The 26,363-nt window shown below is 54.1% G+C and overlaps 1 protein-coding gene across 1 annotated transcript in view; it reads left to right on the forward strand.

Annotated features, from left to right (window-relative positions):
• Nucleotides 1-5,643: 5,643 nt before the first annotated feature.
• Nucleotides 5,644-26,363, forward strand: part of MX2 (MX dynamin like GTPase 2) — a 37,680-nt gene continuing 16,960 nt past the window's right edge. Inside the window, exons 1-7 of the mRNA XM_059686500.1 lie at nucleotides 5,644-5,728; nucleotides 8,356-8,659; nucleotides 9,171-9,363; nucleotides 16,259-16,399; nucleotides 21,412-21,566; nucleotides 22,970-23,108; nucleotides 25,737-25,935. Of these exons, the coding sequence (XP_059542483.1) occupies nucleotides 8,399-8,659; nucleotides 9,171-9,363; nucleotides 16,259-16,399; nucleotides 21,412-21,566; nucleotides 22,970-23,108; nucleotides 25,737-25,935 (1,088 nt within the window). The 5' untranslated portion in view covers nucleotides 5,644-5,728; nucleotides 8,356-8,398. The remainder of the gene's footprint in view (nucleotides 5,729-8,355; nucleotides 8,660-9,170; nucleotides 9,364-16,258; nucleotides 16,400-21,411; nucleotides 21,567-22,969; nucleotides 23,109-25,736; nucleotides 25,936-26,363) is intronic.

Below are 26,363 nucleotides of genomic sequence, written 5' to 3' on the forward strand. Positions count from 1 at the left end.
CCATCGTCACAACAGAATGGCACCCATTGCTTCTGAAAAGGGACATCCTTCAGAGACTTGGTGGCTCTCGGAGATGCCTACCCTGAGGGCCTGGCCAGTTTCACGAGGGTCCTCACAATGAACATGAAGATTTGAACCTCCGGATCTGCAGGGGTTTGTGGGGTTTTCTGGGTCAAGCGAAGAGTGAGCCACCTGTAGAGGTCTCCTCTGGCCGTTCGGGAAGAGCAGGAACACAAGGCCTGTGAACCCAGCACAGGGCTGGGGGCCCTGAGGAAGGGGCTGCTGGCCGCCCGGCCTGGGCAGTGGGCCCTCAGGCGCTGGGGTCCCTCCCCGCAGAGCAGTCTGCAGAAGAACGCCTGAGACCTTGGCTCAGGCTCCAGGTGAATCCCATTTTGTCGCCCCAAAATTCTAACCCCCAGCACCTCCAAATGTGACCTTATTCAGAAATAAGGTCCTTGCATTGTAATGAGTGAGAGTAGGGTGGGCCCTGGGCAATATAATTAGTGTCCTCCTTAATAAAAGGGGAAGTTTGGACACACATACCGGGAGAAGGCCCCGTGAAGATGAAGGCAGAGATGGGGTGATGCTTCGACAGCCAGGGAACCCCGAGATGGCCAGCAGCCAGCAGGTGCTGGGGGAGGGCGGACCGGAGTCTCCCTGGAGCCTTCAGAGGGAGCAGGGCCCTGCGCACGCCTGTGTCTTAGACCTCTGCCCTTAGAACAGCAAGAGGATAAATATCCCCTGGCTGTCTCAGCAGCCAGGACACTAAGATCGTTTTCTTTACGTTGTAAACTCTCTCGTGCACAAAGGATTCCTGTATTTAAAAAAAAGGGGGGGGGGGGCTGGATTGGATCTTTTTATTTACTCCGGCTGGAATGACCACACGTTCATGGCGATGTTGTCTTAATTCACTGTGAAGCCGCGGGAGCACTCCCAGCCAGCCTGCCCAGGTTCCTGCCCGCGCTGGGCCCTCCTGTGACACCCCGGCCCCATCCTGCGACTGCCCTGGGCTCCTGTGCCTCCGCTGCCACTCTCCCTGGTGCGACCCTTAGGACCCCGACCCGGTGTGGGCACGGGACTCCGAGTTGCCCGGCCCTGCTTCCCACCTACCTGGGCGCTGGGACTGTCATTCCTGGGCCCGGCACTGGGGGGAGCTCTGCACCAGGCCACCTGCTCAGGGCAGCCTGGAACACATCGAACCACAGAGACCCTTTCAAAACCGGCTCCCTCCCTCAGTCGTGGCCCTGGCGACCCTCCTTTTCCAGGTTTGCGCTTTCTACCTAAATGTTCGCTGTGTTCCACTAAACACACGTGATCAGGAGGATGGCTCCACACCATGACCGGTTTTGAGAGTTCCCGGCTGCGTTGCTGGCGTGTGGTTTAGACGCTGTTCCCGCTACTTCTGTTAGCAGCTGCCTCTGACATTCCTGAGCACAGCCATGGGCCATCGCATCACCCCTGCTGGGGCCTCTGCCTTCAGAGCCTGGAGACCACTGTGGGGTGAGGGTGTTCCCCCAGCTCCACTCGGGGCGCCCCTTCCTGGGGGGCCTGTTGGGCAGGAGCCAGGGGTGGGAAGCTATCTCCTTTCTGGGCTCCGGCCCCCTGAGCCCAGCTGGTTGGACAGCCTGAGGCCGTCCCTGGACCAGCAACAGGCTGGAGCTGCACAGAGCAGGTGCGGTGTTGGGGTCCAGCCCCAGCAGGTCCGGGGGTTCCCCAAGGTGTGGACGGAGTCCGCGAAGAAGGAATGACAGGGAGGCATCATTCAGGTGATCGTCATAGCCAGGTTCCTCCTTTTATTGTCCTCTTAAGTCTGTATTTATACTATTTGATCTTAATCCTATCCATTCTATTCCAAAGGTTAGGGCGTTTCTTATCTTCATTCCAAGGTCACTGCTCTATTGTTCTATTAAGCTACAAGCAAGTAACTGAAGGAGATTATTCTAAGTAAAGATTGTTCGTACCCGGGTAGCCTGGCACTTAGTTCAGGGGTTTTACTGATAAGAATCCTCACCTGGGGAAACAACCTTTCTCGGAGAGGTGACCTTGGTTAAAACACATAGCCTTAAGAAGGAGAGCAAACATATTAAGAACAGTACGCCATATATGCCAGGTCCCTTGAAACATAAGCTGTGCAGATGTTTCTTCTCTGCAGCGACTGTGTCAAGCAGCAAGGGTGGACTGGCGTCCGGCAGTGCGGGGGCTGGTCGAAGGGGACAGGAAGCCATAGCGACCTTCAGGGCAGTGAAACTACTCCGGATGATGCTGTGATGGTGGCCACATGTTTTCAGAGAGGGATGATGTTGTGATGGTGGCCACATGTTTTTAGAGAGGGAGAAAAGGAGAGGGATAGAGAGATAGCACAATGATGAGAAACATGGATCGGCTGCCTCCCGCACGCCCCCTACTGGGAATTGAGCCTGCAACCCCAGCAATTGCCCTGAGGAGAACCGAGCAGTCACCTCTTGGTGCATGGGTCGACACTCAACCACGGAGTCACACCAGCCAGGCAGTGGCCACATGTTCTTATACATGTCTCCCAAGCCACAGAATGCTCACACCACAAACAGGGGACTCTGGGCAATGGTGATGAGTCACTGAGGGTCATGGAATGTGACAGGCGCCCTGCCCCAGGGCTGCTGACAGAGGGAGGCTGTGCCTGTGTGAGGACAGGGGCTGTACAGGGAAAGCTCTGTGCCTTCTGCTCAATTTTGCAGTGAACCTAAACTGACCTAAAAAATAAAGTCTGTTACTAGTAAGAGAAAAAGTGCTGCCAGGAGAACAAGACTTAGATAGGCAGCAAGCCCGGAGGGTCCCCCACCCCAGGGCAGGCAGAGCTGGTGAAGCTCCCCCACTTCACCCCGCAGAAGGCTGCAGACCTCCCTCCCCGTGGTGGGTTCAAGGGAGAGCACGGGGCGGGGCTGGGAGCACCCGCTTCCACAGAGAGAGCAGCCAGGGCCTCGGCTCTCTGCCCTCGGGAAAGGCTGGGAAGACAGGCATCTCCGGGCCCCTCTCGGTGCTTTTGTTACCAAGATTCCTGGACGTTGGACACCACAACATTGATAACAGCATGTTCTTAACTGAGGGAAGGGTGTCACCAGCTGAGACACCCTCACCCCTGAGCAGGCCCTTGTCTCACTGTAGCCAAAGGCCTGGGCACTGCCAGCCCCCAAGCCAGTCTCTGGTGGGCACCATTCAGGAAGGCTGACAAGACCTTGCCAGCCTGTGATGGCCATGGTCACCCCCACTGGAGCAGGTGGGCACAGAGAGCGAGGGCTCAGTGAGCTTGGACCCCAACGTGCGCTCTCTGCTCTGTGCCCAGCCGGAGCAAACACCCACCGCTAAGACCTCTCGCCCGGCCCTCAGGACTCCAGGTCCCCTCCGCCTCATCATCCAGCAAGCGTTGGCCTGTCACCTTTGTGCACTGAGCAGGCAAACGGGGAAGGAGAGGCCGTTTGAGGTGGGTGCGCTGTGGCTCAGACGCTGGGGCTTGTGAACACACGGGGCAGGCCCGCCCTGCTGGCTGATGCTGCCTGTGGTGTGGTGTTCCTTCCCCGGACTTGTCACCCTCCCTCAGCAAGGGCCCCGCGTGCAGTGTGACCGTGCCAGGGACTCGTCCCTCCTGGAGAGGCCGCTGGATGAGGGAGGTGCCCAGGGGAGGCTGTTGGGTGGGGAAGGGAGGGTCCCCAGGTGTTCTGGTGTCCCTGGCATCACTCTGTCCAGCTTCGAAGGTGCCTTCTGTTAGGAAAACAAACAACAGGCCCCAAGCGGTCACCAGTGCTCAGCCCAGGCCACCAAATGGAGCCTTCACCCCTAACCTAACTGCAGTGGCGGGGGGGGGGGGCAGGGGGGTTCCTGGGCAGCAGTGGTGAGGTCATCTGCCTGACAGACCCCTGCAGTCCCCCAAAGACAGACGCGGGGATTCCCCATGCCCTTCCCCCGCCGCTTCTGTCTGTGGAGCCCTCCATCCTGGGCAGCCACTGAGGGCTCCTTTCTGCCTGCGAGGCCGGCGCTGCCCACTCATGAGTCCTTAGATCCAGCCAACTTGATGTTCCCATTTCCTCAGCTGGTTTGGGGGTTGTGACACTCTTTCCTGGAGCGTCCTGTGCTGCCCCTGGGACGCTGGTCCCTCCGGGAGAGGCCAGGACATACTGGACCCTGCAGGACAGACCATGGGCGAGTCCCCGTGGCCTCCCAGAGCCTGGGCTTTAACCTTTGTTAACCCCTAGAGTGCTGGGGAGCACGATGGGATCGCGCTCCTCCTGTCTTTTGCCTAAAGTGCCGGGAGCGCTATCAAAGCTTCGAAAGGCGTCCAGTTCTCAGTCTGCCTTTATTAGTGATGATGATATTGCTAAATGTGTCAATGTAGTAAAGGTTTCCTTAAGTTTTTGAATATGTAACTTCATTTACTTGCGATTCATAATTTTTTTCCCGAAACTGCTGTAAAATCAGCAAAAATGCCTTGGCAATGTTAGCACAGTTCCTGGGACACTGGTTGGCACTCCAAGGGTTACGTCCCAGAATGCCTTCTTCTCTAAAGGAAGTAAACGCCTGAGCAAAGAGGTGCTCAAGGCGACCTTTTCTTAGTTCATAATGTTTCCTGAAGAATGCTGGGAGTGGACACCAGACGAGGCCCCGCTTCCTCCCTCCTGCACCAAGGGCTCCAGTGGGGGAGGGCCCGGGTCCCCCCACCCCGCACCCCCCTAAACCCCCACCCCGCACAGAGGGGAGTGCCCTGGTCTTCCCACCCCCACCCCCGCACAGAGGGGAGGGCCCTGGTCTTCCCACCCCCACCCCAAGCACAGAGGGGAGTGCCCTGGTCTTCCCACCCCCACCCCCCCCACCCCCGCACAGAGGGGAGTGCCCTGGTCTTCCCCCCCCCCCACCCCCCCCCCGCACAGAGGGGAGTGCCCTGGTCTTCCCACCCCCACCCCCGCACAGAGGGGAGGGCCCTGGTCTTCCCACCCCCACCCCCGCACAGAGGGAGAGCCGGGGTCCCCTCACTCCCCGCACAGAGGGAGAGCCGGGGTCCCCTCACTCCCCGCACAGAGGGAGAGCCGGGGTCCCTCACTCCCCGCACAGAGGGAGAGCCGGGGTCCCCTCACTCCCCGCACAGAGGGAGAGCCCGGGCCCCCCCATTCCGCGCTCGGAGGGAAGCGTTTGGGACGAGGGGGCGGGACCCCCTGCCTTCTGGCAGATGAAGTAACTGGAGACCGGACGGCCAGGCAGGCTGTGGGCAGAAGCAGGATCAGGTTCGGGCTGGAGCTCCTGGCCTGCAGCCGGGTCAGCCTGGGCCCCGCCCCTTCCCGGTCCAACCCCGGGAGCCTGAAGCCCACGCAGTGCGCGAGGCTGTTCCGATCTGCGCGCTCCCCCTGTGTGGGCACTGAGCCCGCACCGCCCACCGCCGGGAGAAGGCGGCCGCGGGGGACATTGGTCTGGGGGGGGGGGGGGGGGTTCCGGCCTGACGCCAGCAGGACGGCTCCGAAGTGTCAAAGCAGGTGCTTGAGTGAACGTCCCGGCCCGCGAGGTCCAGAGCGGAGCCCGCACCCGGTGGCTTCTCAATTCACTAGAAGAAATCAGAGCCACACACATTCCGCGGCGCCCCGCCGCAGGGCAGGTGCTCCTGACCTCACAGGGCGAGTCGGGCAGCCCAGAGCAGGGCTGTCCATCCTCGCAGCGAGTGTCTCAGGACGCCCCGCTCTAAGTCTCCGAAAACCTGTTAGCCACGCAGGTGATGGACCCGCCCGGGAGCCCCGCATCCGGCCGGTGGGGGTGGGCCGGGCCCTCTCAGTTCACAGGCTCCGGGCTCCCGGGGGATCATCAGAGCCCCCGCAGCCCCCCCTTCCCGGAACCCATCCATTCTGTTTCGTTTCTGTGGCCTTCAGCGTCATTTCTGTGGTTTCGTTTCTCTGGCTGTTGCTGAGGGGAAAGCCGTGGAGAGGCGTGACTCACACAGCAAATAAAGGGAGCGGTGGAGGAGAGAGGGGTGATCTGCGGAGTCTCCATCCCGAAGTCCTGCAGGCTCGCGGGTGAGGGCCGGCGGGGGAGGATTTCCTGGTAAACCGGCCGGTGTCCTAGGCAGGAGCCATAGAGGTAAGTTTCTGCTGCTGCCCTTTGTGCCACTCACTAAGACCCGAGTTGGCGCTGGAAAGGAGTGGCTGCTGGGGGAGCCCAGGGGGCCCCCTCTTCCAGAATCCGGCTCAAGGCGCAGTGGGCAGGAAGGCGTGGCTTTTGGGACACCTCGGCTCAGCCTCGGTAAAGTGCACACTCCGGGGTTGGGGTGGGGCTTTGTGCGGTGCGATCCTGTGATTTAGGATAAGAAATAGACAAGAAATAGTCTGAGTGCAGTCACCATGCAGTCACAGATTTTTACTGTAGGTTTCATCCCCACCCTGAACAATCCTGGACTGAGGACTTGAGAGTTGCTAAGAGAGACGATCTTAAAAGTCCTCATCACAAGAAAAAAAGAAAAGGTTGTAGCTGTGTACGGGGATGGATGTTAACTAGACTTACTAGTGATCATTTCACAATAGATAGAAATATTGGGGGGGGGGGAGAAATACAGTCGTCTATGTTATGGTCTGTGTCTCTGTTCCTGTCACAGAACTTCCTAAGACAGTGATGGCGAACCTATGACACGCGTGTCAGAGGCGACACGCGAACTCATTTTTTTTGGTTGATTTTTCTTTGTTAAGTGGCATTTAAATACATAAATAAATATCAAAAACATAAGTCTTTGTTTTACTATGGTTGCAAATATCAGAAAATTTCTGTATGTGACACGGCAGCAGAGTTAAGTTAGGGTTTTTCAAAATGCTGACACGCCGAGCCCAAAAGGTTCGCGGTCACTGCCCTAAGAGCTGAGAGCGCGGGGTTAATGGGTGATGTTTACGCTGCGCCTGGTGGGGCTGGTGCCTGGAACAAGCCCTGTGACCGAGTCGGAACTTTCAGCTCCGCCCCCAACCTCCAGGGCAGGGAGCTCACTGGCTGGCGGTCGCTGATTGCACCAATCATGCCTCTGTGCTGAAGCCTCCGTGCAAACCCCAAAGGACAGGGTTCGAGGAGCGGAGAGCTCCTGGCTGGTGAACTGGTGGAGGTCTGGGGAGGGCAGCGAATCTGGAGAGGGTGTGGCAGGCCCGTGCCCCCACCCCCTCGCAGGGCCGTGTGGCTTTTCCCTGCGCTGTTTCTGCGTTACATCCTCTTATGATAAGCCGGTGACCTGTAAACACCGTCTCTCTCTCTGAGTTCTGTGAGCCGCTGTAGCAAATTATTCAGAACCAAGGAGGGGGTCCTCGGCACCTCTGATCTAGAGCCGGTTGGTCAGAAACACAAGTGACAACCTGTGGATGGGAGGGGGCATGGGCAGGCCGGAGCAGTCTCGTGAGAGCATTGGTGCCATGGGGGTGGGGGGGGAGGGTGGAGAACACATGTGGGTGTTGGTGTCAGATCGGAGCCCTGTAGCCTGGTCTCTGGGTTCAGTCTCGGGGTTCAGGCGCCCTCTGCTGTGGTGCTGGAGGCAGGGCCACCTCAGAGATGGGCTGGAAAACTCGCTCTCCTGAGGAAAGGGCACTGATTTCTGTGTTAAATGATTATGCCTTCAGATTTTTTAAAAAAATACATGTTATTGATTTTTTTACAGAGAGGAAGGGAGAGGGATAGAGAGTTAGAAACATCGATCAGCTGCCTCCTGCACACCCCCTACTGGGGATGTGTCTGCAACCAAGGTACATGCCCTTGACCGGAATCGAACCTGGGACCCTTGAGTCCGCAGGCCGGCGCTCTATCCACTGAGCCAAACTGGTCTGGTTTTTCTGTAACACTGACTTACCCAGTTCAGGCCCTTCCTGCACTTCAGTTTCTTGACTTGGAAAGTGCAGAAAAGCAGCCGCCACAGGAGCTGTTGTCCAAACAAAAGGAGCATCTCAGAGTGGCCCTCAGGCACCAGCTGTTTCTATAACAGGGCTGCCTGGACCTGGCTGCAGGCCTCAGCACCCCTCCTGCAGCACCCCTCCCGGGCTCCCCAGCGGTCTGACCAGGCCTGGGTGATAAACAGTGGCCGGAGGGCAGGCGCTGGCTTCCAGGGGCCTGGGGGATGCTGCCTCGTGTCTCCCCACACCTAACGGTCCCCTGTTTGCTCCTGAGCCACAGGCGTCTCCAAGTGGCAGGGGACATTCACTCCAGGATAACGTGGAGCCCCCTGCCTCTCATCCCCAAGCCCTAGGGCCCATGGAGACCCCACTGTCTATACTGGGGTCCTGGTCTCCCCGAGTCTGTGTGTAGAGGGAAGTGAGGGGCTGTGCTGGGGCTGGTGAGGTGCAGCCTGGGCAACTTGGGGCCACCCCGTCTGTGTCTTTGCAGAGCTCTCCCAGAAGCACCTGCCGGCTCCCCTGGCCATCAGCTAATGCCGAAAAGCCACAAGTTTGGGCAGCAGCCGAGGCACAACCTGCTTCCCTCCCCGCCCTCTCCAAAGGCAGAAATGAGTTTCTTCCCGCAGCAGCCACCGCCATTCGGCGCCCCAGGAGGACAAATGAGGTTTCCCCCCAACATGATGGGTTCTCCCCACCTGGGAGAGAAGAACCAAGGCTTCCTCACCAAGAACTTCAACTTGATGACATTGAACCCTCAGATGCCAGGAGAAACCAGGGGCCCTGAGAGGACAAAGGTGAGTGGGAGGGAGAACGTTCTGGAAGGGCGCGTTATAGCCACCAGCGGAGGAAGGATGGGGCTGTAGGGGAGACCGCCGCCACCAACGTCACAGCTGTGTCCCCAGCTCTCCAGACACATCCCGCAATCACCAGGGGCGGCGGTGACCTTCCTTGGCCTGCGTCTGGGCTTCTGTTCCATGCTGTTCCACGTGTCGGGGTCTCCTTCCGGGAGCTTTTCCTCCAGCTCCTCCTGCCACCATCACGATTGGGGACCCTCCCCCAGGGCCCAGGGCCCAGCTCCCCTCCTGCCCTTCTGGGTCCCTTCTCTCTGCTCAGCCAGGCCCCTCCACCCTCAGCTAAATATCCCCGCTTCTGCAGAAGCAAAGCCTCAATAGCAACAGAACGCAGGGGCCTCGCCTCCTGTCTGCAGCCAACATGAGCGGACGCCCAGATTCCGCAGCAAATTCGCCGCGGCCGTGGGAGCCTTCTCAGAGGCCAGGGGTGTGAACTCTGCTCTGCCTCTCCCAGGGGCTCGAGAACAACCTGTACAACCAGTACGAGGAGAAGGTGCGCCCCTGCATCGACCTCATTGACTCCCTGCGGGCCCTGGGCGTGGAGCAGGACCTGGCCCTGCCCGCCATCGCCGTCATCGGGGACCAGAGCTCGGGCAAGAGTTCCGTGCTGGAGGCGCTGTCGGGCGTCGCCCTTCCCAGGGGCAGCGGTAAGCACAGAGGGGCCACAGAGCATCTCTGGGTACCAATGGTGTCAGACAGGCCACTGGGAAGGCCCGCGGGGAGGGCAGCGCCTGCAGGCCCTGGATGACTTACGTCTGGAGTGCACAGCCTGGGGGTGATGGGGGAGCGGGAGGGAAGGGGGGCGGGCAGGGACCACCCAAGCTGCCCCTAGTTTCCAGGTCCACTGTCACGTGGCGATGGCTATCGCTGGCCCTGTCAGTCCAGGTCCCGGGCCCCTGCTGTTTCTCTCCTGTGGTCGAGGGATTGCAGAGCATTTCTTCTTAGATCGTGTAAATTTGTACGTTTCGGGTGACATGCGAAGTCCTCTTGAAGAATTTGCTCAATGTTTAGAGAAGCTATTAGCCAGGATCATGTGTTTTCCTTTAAAAAGATAAAAAGAAGCTGTTGTGCAGTTTAATAAAATAATCGCAAAGGGGGAAAGCAGGAAAGAGACAGTCTCCTCAAAGTGGGTAGACAGAGGCCCCTCCTGGCCTCTCCCTGGCTCCTGGCTCCCACCAGCACTGCCATAGCTAGACCCCAGCAGACCCAGGGGCTAGGAGGCACCAGTGGCACCCCACTGGGGCTGCCCGACACCCCCCCCACCCCGGCATAGGGGAGGGTGTAGGGACACCAGAGGGCGGCACAGCCCCCAACGGTAGTCTATACACTAGGCGCCTGGGGGTCCTCTGAGGTCCCCATTAGCCGGCACCTGATGCCTGAGAGCAAGAGTCTGGGACACATGCGTCTGCCCTGGGTTCAGCGTTCTGGGGAGAGGGGTGCCAGGGTGGGAGCCTTTTGCTCTTGGCATTTTAATTATGATGTGTCTTGGTGTGGTCCTCTTTGGATTCCTTTTGTTTGGGGTTCTCTGCGCTTCCTGGACTTGTAAGTCTATTTCTTTCACCAGGTAGGGGAAGTTTTCTGTCATGATTTCTTCAAATAGGTTTTCAATATCTTGCTCTCTCTCTTCTTCTGGCACCCCTATAATTCAGATGTTGGTACGCTTGAAGCTGTCCCAGAGGCTCCTTACACTATCTTCGTATTTTTGGATTCTTTTTTCAATTTGCTTTTCTGGTTGGGTGTTTTTTGCTTCTTCGTATTTCAAATCTTTGACTTGATTCTTGTGATCCTCTAGTCTGCTGTTGGAACTCTGCATAATATCCTTTATTTCAGTCAGTGTATGCTTAATTTCTAGTTGGTCCTTTTTCATAACCTCGAGGGTCTCACTAGATTTCTTGAGGGTCTCACTACATTTATCGGCAGTCTCACCAGACTTTGTGAGCGCCTTACTAAATTTATTGGCGGTTTCTAGAAAGTTCTTGAAAAACCTTAAAAGTGTGGTTTTGAACTCTATATCCAGTAGTTTGCTTTCCTCCATTTCTGTCATTTGTGTCCTGTTTCTTTGTCTCCACATTTTTTGTGCTTCCCTGTGTTGATAGAGTGGCTTTCCGTGCTAGGTGTCCTATGGGGCCCAGTGGCTCAGCCTCCTCAATTACCTGAGGTGGACACTCTTGGTGCACCCCCTGTGGGCTTTGTGCACAGTCTTGTTGTAGTTAAGCCTTGATTGTTGTAGGTAACACTGGGAGGGATTGACCTCCAGGCCAATTGTCTGTGAGAATCAGCTTTTTCTGCAGTGGGAGAACTTCTGTGCTAGAGACACCCCTCCAGGACAAGACTTGCTTCAGTGGGGCTTTGGTGCTCACTGAGTCTGCCCCCTGAGTGTGTCCTTTATGGATCGGAAGAGCTGCAATCTGGATGGTCCCACTCTGATCACCAGGCACACTGGCTCCTGGATCTCTCAGGAGGTGCTAATCTAGCCTCTGCCTGAGGCTATCCAGCAGAAGCCAGCTGTGTAGCAATGCAAGTTGCCATGGGGCCTTGGGCCAGCTGCAGTTTGTTAAGTAATTTTCAGATTGCAAAGGGCTGGGCCTTTCATATGCAAAAGCCTCCGTGCAGGGCTTGGGCGGGGCAGGGTCCCAGGGGATCAACAGGGCGGAGCAAGCAGTTATGGCTGCTCTCAGTCCTGCCCTCAGAGGCCCCGCTTCTCAGTGTCCTGGCAATCGCTGCAAGCACCTCCGAGAGAAAGCTGCCCTCGAGTTCTGACCGATGCCATACAGCCCCGTTTCTCCTGTATGAGTCTGGGTTCCCAGAGACTCACCCAGAACTGGAGCTCAGAGCCTGAGACTCCCTCCCAATTGAAAAAGACAACTGTGTCCTCAGCCACCAGCCCTCTCCGCATGCACCTCCACACCTTTGTATTTTACTTCCTCACCACAGCTCCTCTGAGTCTCGGTATGCTTTTCTCTTTCCTTCTGGTTGTAGAATTTCCATTCAGCCAGCCTTCCTGTGGTTCTGGATGATGTCCATTCCGTCTTTTAGTTGTATTTTTGAAGTGGTTGTGAGAGGCAGCAATCTCCGGTGTTTACCTATGCCACCATCTTGGTTTCTCCTTTTTTTTTTTTTTTAAAGACAATTTTCTTTCTTTTTTACACCAAGCAACTTAGAGAGCTACTGCTTGAATAATGGGCCATGCAGCCAAATAGCTATATTTCAATGACTCTCATTACATTATGTCGACTACTAGTAAGGATCAGATTTAATATTTTAATAATAATCTTTAATTTACCCTGTAAATATTAGCGAAAGAGATTTCAAAATTTTAAATTTCTCCTTTTTATTAATATTAGAATTATATTTTTAAAGAGTATTCCCTTAGGCTTATTTGTATATACAGAGGGATCATGGGTAGTCCCAGTAACTTTCAGAGGGCTTTATTAGAATTTAATTGTTTATAAAAATTTTGGCTTTTCATTTAGCTGAAATTATATGAAACTTGATTATAATTTAAAAAGCTAATTTATAAAGTAATTAAAGTAGATATCTTTAAAAAGCAAAGCAAGTAAATTTATACGTTTGATCCATGAGGCACAAATGCTCCCCCACCTCCAGCCTATTTAAAAGGCAGGCGGCTAGGAGTTTTTTGTCTTTTAAATTTCCGCTGCTGAAAAATCTGGCTGTATCTAAGAAATATACCGTCACTCTATTTTGCCCTTCCTAGAGGCCAAAACCGTCATAACATATAAAATACATGTATATAAGTAAAATATAGTTATTCATTTTTATTTGATAAAAGCTTTCCATGTGATTTCAAGTATATTAGGTTGACTAAATTTTAAATATTTCCTTTAAGAAGAGAGAACAAATTCTTTTTTGAATCACTACGGGCCCTTGGAGTTCTCCAAGAATCATCCCTCGGTTATAGCTTTGAAATTTAACATGGAAAGACCATCGAATATATATTTAAAGATTATATACTTTTTATAATTATCTTAAAGAACATCAATTAAATTTAAACTGGTTTTTGTATTAAGAAATTCAGTTGGGATTACAGAATTAATCTTCTTTTTTTTAAAAAAAAAATTAGACCAATAAGTAACATATTTTGAATTTCTAATTATTTCAGAGAAAACACAAAAATTATTTTCTCAAAAATAAATTTCTCTACTTTAGGCATTTAGTTACCACAACTATATAATTTCTTCCAACTTAATTTGAATTCTTAGAAGCTTCAAATTTCAGGTGGCCAGTTAAATACTCAGCATTTCTCAAATTAATAATATTTTTACATTTTTAAGGATATATTTTAAATAAAATACAAGGCATATTCAATTAATAGATTAAATTCTATCCTCTAGATATATTTTTTTTGTAAACTCAGGTTAATATTTCAGTAATTTTGTCACTTTAAAATACCTAGCTATCTAATAATTTTTTTTATTATTTAATTCAGCAATGTTCTAAAGTCTTAAGTTACCAAAGGCTTTGGAAAACCATGTTTTTGGCGAGAAGGCAAAGGGAGGGGATTTAAAAACGCCACTTTTTTTTTCTCTAGCGATAACAGGTAAGGTTTCTGTTGCCGCCGCAGGCTTCTCTGGCTTCTCCGCTTCTACAGGGAGAAGAGCGACTGGCCCTTTATCATCCACACATTATCACTGAAAAGCTTGACCACAAAGTCTAATTTGCTTCATAAGCTTTCTGCACATACTTTAGCTGATTTTGCACATCATTATACTGTCCCAGTCTTGCTAACATTTCTTAAGTTATTTGAGCATTCAGCCAGGTTTATCCTCCTTAGTCTCTTTAAAAGTCTCTGGCAAATGAAATACCGTGTTCCACAAGGAGAAACAGTTTGGAGGCAAGTTTTTCCCCTGCTGCTAAGCTTTTTTTTCAAATTTTGACCCACTCTTTACCAACATTCAAGACCTGATTGATGTACCTTCTTCAGGAAACCAAGGGTTATGTTCTATAATAACATGCAAAAACTGTATTACCTTCTGAAACTTTAATTCCTTAAGCATGCAAATAAAAAATCTACAATAAAGTTTCTTACTTTTTAAGCCAAATTCTGCCCCATTAGCCTGGCTAAGGAAACGTTCCCACCCTACTTACAGATCGCGACTTCTGCAGCTGATCGTGGGCTTTTGTGTGCGGTGAACTATCTCCCCACCTATACGGTGAATTCTTTCCCAGCTTTCCGGTGAATCTTCGTTTTTTCGCTCTAGGCGAAGTCTTCTCTTCCAGATTTCCCGTTGAGGCGCCAGATGTTGTATGTGTGCACCCCCACGTCCCGCGTGGTTTAGGGTTCAGGATCTGGAAGAGGAACCGCACACAAATGAAAGAGAAGAGACAAGAGATAATTTGGAAATATTGGGGGGCCAGGCGGGCAAGTCCAAGTCAGGGGGATCCTTGTTTGCACTTCTTGCTAGTGAAGACAATGGGCAGCCTCCCACGCAAAGGCCCATTTCCTACAGGACTTTTACACTCAGAAGTGTTACTGCGGGAACATTTGTGGCAGAGGATGGTTCACTAACGGGTCTCAGTGGAGGCAGCCCCTGGGAGTCCTGGGCCCTGTACCTCCTATCTGCTGTCGCTGCCTCCCGAGGAACTGGGGGCACCTGAGAGCCTAGCTGGAGGGTCCCTCAGAAGTCTGTTCCTGAGGTCCCTCGCGCTGAGAGGCCTGTGGCGGAAGGAGTCTGCAGGGCGAGCATCAGCTGGGCTTCTGGGCCACAGCCACCACCCCAGGAGGCGTCTCTGGCTCCTGGCTCCTGGGCGTCGGGTCCTCCATTGCTGGGGGCGTCTCTGGCTCCTGGGTGTGGGGTTCTCCACTGCTGGGGGCATCTCTAGCTCCTGGGATTTGGGCATCCCATGTGGTGTAGGCAGTTCTGTGCCCAGACTGCACGTGTTCTGTGCGCTGGGCCTGTGCAGCAGGCCATGCTGGCGCAGAAGCCCACAGGGACCAGAATTCAGTTCCTGGTTGAAGTCTTGCTGGTCCCAAGTGAGGCGGCCCAGCCCTGGGTAGAGAGGGAGTGCCCAGGGCCCGTGGTGCTGGAAGGTCTGGCATGGTTCCTGCGGCTCTTCCAGGGAATCCCAGGCCTCAGGCACACAGCGCACACAGTGAGGAAGGCTGGGTTCCATGGTTCAACTGCTGAGAGGAAGGTTCCCAGTGACTCCTGCCCTGCACATTTATACCCCCCTGGGCTCCTAGGGGTCCAATGGGAAGTGAGTCCAGCTGGGTGGTGCCAATTGCTGCGGAAGGTGGTACATAATGAGATTGAGGGGGATCTGATCACCCTGGGTGGGGCTAGATAGGATTAAGGTGTCTTGCTTGAGAGCCTTAAAGTTTGTTTCTTTGTTTAAAACAAACCACAATTAGTCAGATATGCTCTTTGGAAGGTTATCCTATCCTATCTAATAATAGACAAACATGGTGATTGACCATACCTTCGCTACACCTCCCATTGGCTAATCAGCATGATATGCAAATTAACCGCCAACAAAGATGGCCACTAATTTGCATACTGCAGGCAGATCCCGCTGCGCCGCCCCGCCTGGGGCGTGATCCCCAGCCGCTGGCCACCCCAGCGGGAGATCCTGGCCTGCCGTGTGCGGGGTGGGGAGGGCGATAGAGTAATCCCGAGCCTCTGCCCACCCCAGCCCTGGATCCGGACCTGCCATCTGTGACCGGGGGAGACGGGGCAGACACTGCGGGATTGGGCCTGCCCTCTGCCACCAGGGGAGTGGGCCTAAGCCAGCAGGTGGTTATCTCCCGAGGGGTCCCAGACTGTGAGAGGGCACAGGTTGGGCTGAGGGACCTCCTCCCCCACCAGTGCACATATTATTGTGCACCGGGCTTCTAGTCTTCTATAAAAAACATTCAATGTGCCCGACAACTTCTTTATCCCATTGTCTACTGCTGGGCACGTAGATAGCTCATGTAAACAGTGCTTAGCACGTTATGGACCGCCCTCAGGAGGAATCTGTCCCAGGAAAGTCTGTGCGTTCCGCAGGAGGGAAAGGAGCAGCAGGGCTGCCTACAGGGCAGTCTTGGGGTCCCCAGGGGTGCGGCTCCTCGAGCTGTTGGCTGCCTTCTGTCCACTTCCTGGGGTGCGGCCTGCGTGCTGGGCGCTGGTGCGGGCGGCTGGGGCTCAGCGCAGCACCAGGAGCCCGCGTCCCTCCGTCCCCTCTGGGGCTGGCGCCTCCTGGCTGGTTCAGGAACTGCAGGGCTGTGCAGCCTGGCACCCTGGGCTTCCCCTCGAGGGGACTGTGGGTCCTGGAGGCCCGGTCCCGGTCACGTTCCTGGCCCGTCTCAGCTCTGGGACCCTCCGAGTCCCAGGGGCCAGGCTCCGGGAGCCAGAGGCGGGGGTCGCAGGTGGGGCGGCTCAGCGCAGGGACGTTGTCCATGGCCCAGGCCCAGGCTTGCTCACGGTTCAGGCCCGGGGGCAGGGTGGGCTCCGGGCACACACACCACCTCCAAGACCGGTCTCCCAAGGTGGATTTGTGACACTTCTTTTAGAGGAAACCCGGGTTCGGGAACCTGTCTTTCAGGAATCGTGACCAGATGTCCGCTGGTGCTGAAGCTGAAGAAGCAGGTGGCGGGACAGTCCCTGTGGACGGGGAAGATCAGCTACCGGAGCACAGAGCTCCAGCTCCAGGACCCCTCCCAGGTGGAGAGGGAAATATACAAAGGTGAGGCCTGGGGCTGTGGTTGCTGCTGGGGCTGCTCCCCTCACTGTCCTGCCTCCTCCAGCTCCTCCTGGGCTTGGGGCTTCTTAAGCTCCTCAAGGGAGTGCTCTCTCCTCCTCCCAGGGAGCACCCTCTCCACCTCTCAGGGAGCACCCTCTCCTCTCAGGGAGCACCCTCTCCTCCATCCAGGGAGCGCCCTCTCCCCCCAGGCAGCGCCCTCTCCTCCCAGGGAGCACCCTCTCCTCCTCCCAGGGATCGCCCTCTCTTCTTCCCATGTGCTTCCTCCTGCTGATGCCCCTGCCTCTCACACTGTCCCTTCTACCCCCTTCCTATTCTTTCTTTGCTTCTCAGTTAACTCCCCCACCCTGGGAAGTGTCCCCACAGGACTCCACCCTACCCCCTGGCTGTCCTGGTCACCGCTGTCTTGGGTCGCTGCTCTAAACTCACCCCAGCAGCCACTTGGTGGCCACATCTCCACGCAGCCTCCCCAACAGATCCCAGCCCCCCATCATTTCTGGAGGCACAGCCATTACCAGGCCTTTGACCACCGTTTACCAAAGCCCGCGATTCATGTTAGGTAATGACAGAACGATAAAAAGACTCCAAGGCTCCTGAGCCCACTCCACACCCTGAGAGGGGCCCTGGCAGTCATTGCTGCCCATGACACCAGCCCTGCCCCCCCCCCCCCCCCCCCGGTGGCTTCTCCCCTGCCTGCTCTCACTCTGGTGTCAGTCAGGCAGAAACGGTGACCCTGATGATAGTAAGAATCTCTGCAGTGACTACCTCAGTCCAGGAGGAGAGGCTCTTCGTATTAGCAAACGAAGAACTCGGCATCCGAGGGGGAGGCCCTCACAGGACGTCCTGGGCTCAGCTCCCGAGAACCCCGCACCTGGAGGTTCACCGGAGGGATCCCTTCCAAAATGGAGAGGTCCGGGCCCCAATTCTAGTGCTCGCCCCAATACAGAAACTGCTCGAGTCCTTCCACTGGCAAGTTTCCTAGCTTGAAATTGCACCAGCCCTGGGGCTGCCTGGCGCCCTCCTGCCCCGCAGTGCTCGCTGCCACTGTCCTGAGCTCCGTGGGTGCGCGCTGGGGAAAGGCCCTGGGTAAGGGTGTGAGAAGCCAGCTCTCGAGGCCAGGCATCTGCAGAAGAGCCCCTGGCCTCCCCTCTGCTGCTGGTGGGGGTCATTGGTGCAGCCACTTTGAAGACTGGCAATATCCACCAAGGCTGGAGGTGTGCACCCAGGACGCTCGCCCCTGGGCACCCCCCTGCCAGACGGCCCCGAGTGACAGGTTCTAGGATGTGCATGGCAGCGCTGCTGTGGAGCCGCTCACCGAGGACGCCCAGATGTCCCTCAGCGGGGGCCTGACCCAAGTGCGAGGTCCCTCAGCCACAGGCACCGATGTGGGTGACTCACCAACGTAACCTGAGTGAAACAGCCAGACGCGAGGGGGCACTTAGGATTCCATTTATAATCGGGCGGGGCCGCGTGAAACTGTAGTTCTTGTATCGAAAATGCCGTATTATCAGCAAATTCAGTGGCTCAACCACATATGGAGTTTGAACATGGGCAAAAGGAATGGATGCAGGTTGTGGCCAGGATAGTAGTCACTCTTGGTGGGGGCTAAGGACCAGCCAGAGCAGGAGGGGCTTCAGGGGGCTGCCAGGCTCTGTCCTCCACCAGGTGTTGGCCAGGCCTGTGTGTTCTCCGGGTGTTGGCCAGGCCTGTGTGTTCTCCGGGTGTTGGCCAGGCCTGTGTGTTCTCCGGGTGTTGGCCAGGCCTGTGTGTTCTCCGGGTGTTGGCCAGGCCTGTGTGTTCTCCGGGTGTTGGCCAGGCCTGTGTGTTCTCCGGGTGTGGGTCACACCTGTGTTTTCAGCCGGGATACCCACCAAGCCGCACACTTAGATAAGGAGTGATTTTCTGTACAGATGTTACACTGACTTATATCCTCCGTGAAAGGATAACTAAAGCAGGAAGCATTTCTGGAAGCGCAGCCCTGGTTTTTCACACGCTCCTGGTTCTATCCCTAAGGGATCAGGCAATGAATTGGGGCTGTGGCTCCCCTGCTTCCCTGTTGCTCAGATGAGGGCTGTCCCTGATGCAGGTGGAATGTCTGATTGCCCACAGATTTCATTGCGGTGCTGCCCCAGAAAGGGGCCAGCGTTTCTCTCCTCATCTCCACTCCTGGAGAACCCCTGCAGTGCCCCTGGGGCGGCTCTGTCCTAACTTACAGCACCAGTGCCCCTGGAGGTCACAACCACCCAACCTTCCAAGGAGGCCTTTACCTAAAACTTTGGGGTCCATCAAAAGGGACCTTCTCCCCAGGCCCAAAGCCGTTGTCAGGCAGAATTGGCCACAAAAGAATCGCCTGGTCCGGTGAGTTTCCTGTTGCCAGTGTGGACGCGGTGACCGCCAGGCGAGGCTGCTGGAGGGAGAATGGTGTCCCGGGACTCAGGTTCTGTCCCAGGGAGGATGCAAAGGCACGTTCTGAGAGGGGAAGGGAGGTGGAGGTGTGGAGAACACAGGTACCCTCCCGGAGAAGGTGAGGGACTGGCAGCATCCCCTTAGGCCTCATGCTTCCCCTGAACTGGTGACCAATGACCTCTGTGTCCTGAGTGCGGGGATTCTACGTGCCTTCCCCTCACCTAGGCCACCCTAGGCTTCGACTCATTTCAAGATGCTTACAGGTCTGCTACATGCTGGCTTCTCAGGGTGGTTCCTGGTCTGCAGCAGCGCCGCCACCTGGGGCTTTTGGAAACTGCAGAATCTCCGGCCACAGCCAGACCTGCTGAGTCAGAATCTGGGTGCTCACCAGGCCCCTGACGGGTCACATGCACTTACATTTGGAGAAACCCTGACCAGAGCAGGACCAGCTACATGATTTAAAGGGATCAGAGTAAAATAGTCGTAAGTCACTGTGCATTATACATGCATAGTTTGGGGTATGTGTTAGTATATGATAAGTTGTATATAGTTCTCAAAAAGAGATCTTTTAAGTGTTCTATAGAGATTATATAGGAAATAATCCATTTTCAGATAGAATATAAGAGAAGAAATCATGTTTTCTCCCTTCTACTTCCCAGGAACACTTCCTTCTTTTCCTCCTCCCTTCCCACAATACCTCTTACCCGCAAGGGACAGCACCATAGGGTGGCTGCAAAATAGTCTATGACCAAAGATAAACAACACATATTATTGATGTGCCGCATTTGCTTACATGATCTTGTTTAGCCAAGGGGTCCTGCCCCCGGGGGCTTCTCTGTGGTCCCTGCAATGGGGCCTGGGTGGCTGGCAGTTGAGGATCCCCCTTCTCGGGGGTCTGCTTAGCTCCAGATTGACCACAGGCCTTCAGATTAGCCCTGGTTTCCAACGGACAGAAGGAGGCGGAGGGGCTTTGTGTCAGGTGTCCTGGATTGGAGGGATATGTGTCTACCCTGCCATGAACACACCTAGCAGTGGAATTTCATTGTGGTATTTGTCACATGTTTATGTGTTAGTGTGTGCATTTATACGTGTTAGTGTATGTTTATGTATATGTATGTGTGTGTTAAAGAATCAGATAGATATAAAGTGACAGAAGACACTGTAATATTGCCCTGGAACACACACACTTACATTTGTACTAGAGGCCCGGTGCACAAAATTCATGTGGGGGAGAAGGGTACCCTCAGCCCAGCCTGCACCCTCTCCAATCCAGAACCCCTCTGGGGATGTCTGACTGCTGGTTTAGGCCTGATCTCAGGGGTTGGGCCTAAACAGGCAGTCGGACATCCCTCTTGCAATCGGGACCGCTGGCTCCTAACCACTCACCTGCCTGCCTGCCTGATCGCACCTAACCACTCTGCCTGCCTGCCTGATCGCCCCTAACTGCTCTCCCCTGCCGGCCTGATCGCCCCTAACTGCTCTCCCCTGCTGGCCTGATCACCCCTAACTGCTCTCCCCTGCTGGCCTGATCGCCCATAACTGCTCTCCCCTGCTGGCCTGATCGCCCATAACTGCTCTCCCCTGCTGGCCTGATTGCCCCTAACTGCTCTCCCCTGCTGGCCTGATCACCCCTAACCGCCTCTGCCTCGGCCCCCGCCACTGTGGCTTTGTCCGGAAGGACGTCCCATCTAATTAGCATATTACCCTTTTATTAGTATAGATTTGTATTTATATATATTTTTTCTGGTTATAGAAGTAATACATAGCTCTATTAGTTCTCTATTACCACATAACAAATTACTCCAAAATTTAGCAGATTAAAACACAAACAGATATTCTCTCACACAGTGTGTGAGGTCAGGAATTGGACACAGCAGTGATAGTTTTGACTCAGGGTTTTCAGTGAGGCCGCAGCCAGATGTTGGCTGGGGCTGAATTATATCTGAAGACTCGACTGGGGCTGGTGAACTCTCCCTCACATGGCCATTACAGGAGGCCACACTTTCTTGCTGGCTGCTGGCAAAGGTGCCTTGGTCCCGCCCTGTTGTGGACCTCTCCATTGCTGCCTGGTGGCCTTCTGATGGGGCAGCTAGCCTTCCCCAGAGTGAACCATCCAAGAGAAAGTAGGAGCAAGCCATGATGCCTTTAATGACCTCATCACACTGTCGCTTCCACCTTATCTATTCTTGAGACATAAGTCCCTCTGTCTGACCCCACTCAAGGCTCCATCTTTTGGTGAGAGGGATGTTGAAGGATTTGTGGACATAACCATCACCACACTCAGTGAATACCCAATGAAAAATATTTAAAAACATAAAGAGAACAGAACCCATCCACAATGCCAATGGGAATAAATCAGATGTTTTCCTCTAGGATTTCTGAGTGTATGTACATGCTACCCCTGAATACACGGACGGCCACCTCAGTGGCCTGAGATCAATCCGCAGGTTTCTGTGAAATGTGTCCAAGCACCTGGGACTCTCTGAAGCTCGTATACTCTGAATACCAACAGTCACCTTCAAGAACAACTGCTTTTTCTCAGGTGGGTCATTAACTTGGACTCTGGGTTTCTCTTCTCTTGGCCTCCATAGCCCAGAACACCATAGCCGGGAATGGAGTTGGCATCAGCCATGAGCTCATCAATCTGGAGATCACCTCCCCCGAGGTTCCGGATCTGACCCTCATTGATCTTCCTGGCATCGCCAGGGTGGCTGTGGGAAACCAGCCCCAGGACATCGGACTGCAGGTGAGCCTTTCTGGAACTTGGGAATGGGCCAAGTTGAAGTTGGGAAGACTTTGAGGCCTCTGCCAGTCACCCCAAGGGCTGTGGTGTGCCTCCCCAGCCCTCACTCTGAGTGACTGGAAGGAGACTGGAATAAGACCTCCTGGGAATGGGGCCTATACTGAGGATCTGAGTAGAGCCTGACAGGTCATGGAAACAAGAGAAATTGACTTGGTGGGACTGGGGGTGCATGGGACAGCTCCCATCCAACCTAAAATAAAGACTGTGGGCCCAGTGTTGGCTGTCTTGAGATAGTCAACAGATGCCAGAAATTCAAATTTTCACATGAAATCTGCCAATTTTAGCAACAATTAAAAAATAACGCTACGTAAAGTAATCAGAACATGGTCTGTGATCTCTGGGCAGGAGCAAGAAGGCAGCACAATGGGAGGGATGACAGCCAAGGACAGCAATGACCAGTACAAACCAAGAGCCACTGAGCCTGATGCTTCTTTCCTAAAGACCTTCCCACTTAAGGCTGCCTGAGCGCAAAGTCTTACTGGGATGCTTGAGTCACACTTGATCTTTGGGCAAGGCCTGTCCCCAAACTAGCTCTGTCAAGCTTTGCTAAGCCAGCTCACATGGGAGCCGGGGAGATAGGATGGTCTCAGGTGCAAGGGTAGGGTCCAGGGTATGGTGGGATAGAGTTTGTGAGGGGGAGAAGATGAGACCCTTCTATCCTAGGAACTAGGGTCACTTGCCTGCCCTTTTCCCCTTTTATGGGGATTACTGCCAGGGTGGGGAAGCCAACCATAGCCAAACTCGGGGTGTGGCAGGAACCCAAACTCGGGGTGTGGCAGGAACCTCCTGAGGGGGTCTCTGCAGGCTCTGGGAAAAATCTTGGGCAGTGAAGTGTTGGTTTCTTCCTCAACATCCACATCACCGTTCTGTGTCTCCAGGAGCAGTGTCATTCGCTCATTTTCCTTATGGAGTCAGTGACTGATTCCACACTTCTCACCCGCCAGGAGGGTTCTCATTCATCCATGCCATGGGTGGACTTCCCTAGTACCTCTGGGCTTCTGGGGAACGTACAGCACATAGAAAATCATGCTAATAGAGGGATGATAATCTCGGAAGGCTTCCAGGAGAGATCTGGAGAGGAAGGAGAGGTTGCATCGGGCCATAAGAATTGAGTCTTCAGGAGAGAAGCTATACCAGTGATGGGCTCTGAGGAATAAGAAAAAATCAACAGAGAACTCTGTAAGGGCAGGTGGGGTGGGCATTCCAAAGGAAGGGGACAGGCCAAGCTAGGGCTCGGAAGTGTGAAAACGGGGTCACGCGCTGGGATGACTTTGGTTTTCACGATGATGATGTGCTGCTGAGTCATCAGAGACCTGCTCTTCCTTTGTGTGGTTCTGTGGCCCCAGATCAAGGCACTCATCAAGAAGTACATCCAGAGGCAGCAGACCATCAACTTGGTGGTGGTGCCCTGTAACGTGGACATCGCCACCACAGAGGCGCTGAGCATGGCTCACGAGGTGGACCCCGAAGGAGACAGGACCATAGGTAAGAAGGAAGAATCAGGCTTCCAGGAGATGGGAAGGGAGGGGAGATCCTCGCCCGTGTGGAAGGCCTGGAGTTAGGTCCACCATTAGAGATGCCCACATCCTGCGCTAGGTCCAAGCGCTGTTCCAGCCCAAGCTCCATGGGCTCAGGGTCCATCCCTGCTGGTCATCTTCACTCACAATCAGGGTTAGATGAGCCACCAGAATGTGCTTCTTCACCCTCCTTCTCATCGCCCATTGCATTCATGAGCCATTCTGGATGGGGACAAGACCTGCTTTACTTTACCCACAATGGCCCAGAAAGGAGAAGTGACCGGCCCATCAGTTCTGCCATAACACAGCGCAGGTCTAGGACCCCTGGGTACAGGGAAAAGACCGTCCCAGACCCCAGTGAACACACTTCCAGGCTAATGTTGGAGCGTCAGCATCTGCAGGATTTAAATTCAAGCAGAACTCTGTGGGAAACTGTGTTCTCCTAAATGTCCTTTCTTCAATGTCACCCTCCATGGCGTTATAGGGACTTGGTTTAAGAGCACAGACTGCCTGGGTTTGGATCCTCATTCTACCACTTACCGGCTCCATACCCTTGGGCAATGCATTTAACCTCTCCTCGCCTCTGGTCCTCATCTGTAAATGGTGCTAAGTCACAACCACTTGCTAGGGTTGTTGGGAGGGTTACATGAAGAATTATCGTGCGCACAGTTTCTCCCTGGGTTCTCCTCTCCTTCGCTGGCCACCTGCAAGTCACATTCCTAGTCACCTTGGCTGGCTGCTTCTTCATTTCTCTGACCTCTAAATATTGGAAACCAGAACTTGGTTCTGAGCTCTCCCTCTATCAACACACTCTCTTGAAGTGACCTTATCTGTCCGTGCTTTTGAATTCATTCTACATGCCAGTGACTCCCAAGTCTATATCTGTAACTTACCTTTCCCTAGACTTGATGTCTCCACTTGGATGTCCATTAAGTGTCTCCGAGGTACTGTGACCATAGCACTAATTTTGGTATCACCCTCCCCCAACCCAATTCTCCTCCTCCCCAAGGCTTCCCCACCCCTTCACGGCCCCACATCCACCCGCCCGGGTCTAAAGCCAAATCAGAGTCACTCTTGATTCCTCCTTCTCCTTGCTTCTGTGTCTAATTCCTCTGAAGTCCTGGCGACCCTGCTTCTAGAACTAATACCAAATCTGTCTGCCCCTCTCCATCCCCACAGTCACTACCTAGACCCAGCCTTCATCGTCGCCTGCCTGGGCTACGCTGACATGCTCAGGTCTCCTGGCATTCACCTTGCCCACAACAGTCCACCCTCCCCTGGCCTTAGACCTGTAAAGCAGGCCATGCCCTCCTCTGCTTTTACTCTCCAATGCTTCGGTCTCACATAGTCAAACCCAGACCACTGTGCCTGGACCACAGCGCATCTGGGACCTGGCTTCTGCATGCCCCTGGGACCACGGCTCCCATCACTCCCCACCTCGTCCACCACTGTCCAGTGCAGCTCAGTCAGCCAGCTCCCTCTCCACCCACAGGGCTGGCTCCTTCCTCTCATTCAGGTCACAGCCCAAACGTTGCCTGCTCAGACGCCCTCGTTGTCCAGCCAGCCTACACTTGTCCAGCCGCCCAGCCTGTAGTCATTTCTTTGCCTTTCTTTTCATTCTCTGCATGACGCTTATCAATATTAGGTACTTTTGTTTATTTCTTATATATTACTAGGATAATTTATCTGGCTTTTTCCCACTAGAAGGTGGAGGGATATTCATGAAATCAGGAACTATGCAGTATTACTCATTCCTCAACACCCGCAGCAGTGTGCTTAATAAGCATTTGTTAATTTAATATGTATGCATAACGCATTCAGGAATAAGCACACTTAAAAGGGGAAAAATTCAAGCATCTAATCATTGCTGAGAGTGGCCTTCTCTGTGGCCCAACAGTGTGGTCCTTACATGATGCCTAGGAGCTGATTCTGTAGCTGGAGGCATGCGCTTCAAACTGAGGCGCAGGAGAAGGCCCTGTCTCCCCGGCCAGGGGGGTTCGAATTGCAAGCTTCCATTTTCATGATCTTACACCCTTTTCTCAGAATAGAGTACAGTGACCCAGGCTTCCATGAATGAGTTCTGGTTCCAGGGAAGGGCATTCCCGGCTGCTATCTCCCCTCCCAGGGGAAGGCCCTCTCCTTTACCAATGGAAGGTGCAAACACAGATTCAGACAAGACTTGGCTCTGTTAGTCACCTGAAGGTCTGTGCTCACACAAACCTTGTAGTGAGTCCACATAACACCTTCTGGTAATAGAACAGAAGAGAAATTAAGCTGCTTAAGCACCAGGGCAGCTTCTTAGGAACATGGTGATGGAGCCGGCCACCTGTGACGACGCTGCTGCCCAGTGCTGGCACCCAGCAGGCACCCAGTGAACGTTTAAGTCAATTATGCAAGGCAGTTGGTGAACTGAGTGAGTGGGGGAGCAAATCTGAGGGGTGATGATGAAATGAATGAATGACTGGCAGGCACTGGGCAATCAAGGCTGCAGAAGGCTCTGTCGGTCTTCGCCAAGAGAGGATCCCATAGCCCCGCAGGGGTCAAGTGTATTTGAGAAGAGAACTGACCTTTCCATGCCCTTCTTATCATCTCACAGGGATCCTGACCAAACCGGACCTGGTGGACAAGGGCGCCGAAAAAAATGTGGTGAACGTGGCGCAGAACCTCACCTACCGCCTCAAGAAGGGCTACATGATAGTCAAGTGCCGGGGCCAGCAGGAGATCACCGACAAGCTGAGCCTGGCGGAGGCCACCAAGAAAGAAACAATGTTCTTCCAGACGCACCCGTATTTCAGGTGAGCGCCTGCAGGACCCTGGAGCTGGACTCCATGGGAGCCGGCCCCCCCACCCCCACCACGACTGGCCAACATGATAACCAAATTGCATATAAATTATAGAGTGTAGTGGAACCTCTCGACTTTATTTTTAGTGTGAAATTCATTGGCTTATTGAAACAAATCATTTTTTCATGGGCTGTAATGATGGTGCTGATTAAAGATTGTAATTTGGTGTTCCAAGGGCGTAGGGCACTTGGGTTTTCCAACGTGTTTTCACCCGCCTTCCCATTAGCATCCCATCAAATCTTAGGAGATGCACATGGCAAGTGAGGGTCTTCCCACTTCTATAGACCAGGATGATGAGGTCAAAGCAATAGTGGAGGGGACAGGACCGGAAACAGATCTCCGAGCCTCCAGAAACCGATGTTGATCATCGTAAATGGCAC

This window comes from Myotis daubentonii, chromosome 3 (genome assembly GCF_963259705.1).
Source record: "Myotis daubentonii chromosome 3, mMyoDau2.1, whole genome shotgun sequence".
Lineage (NCBI taxonomy): Eukaryota > Metazoa > Chordata > Mammalia > Chiroptera > Vespertilionidae > Myotis > Myotis daubentonii.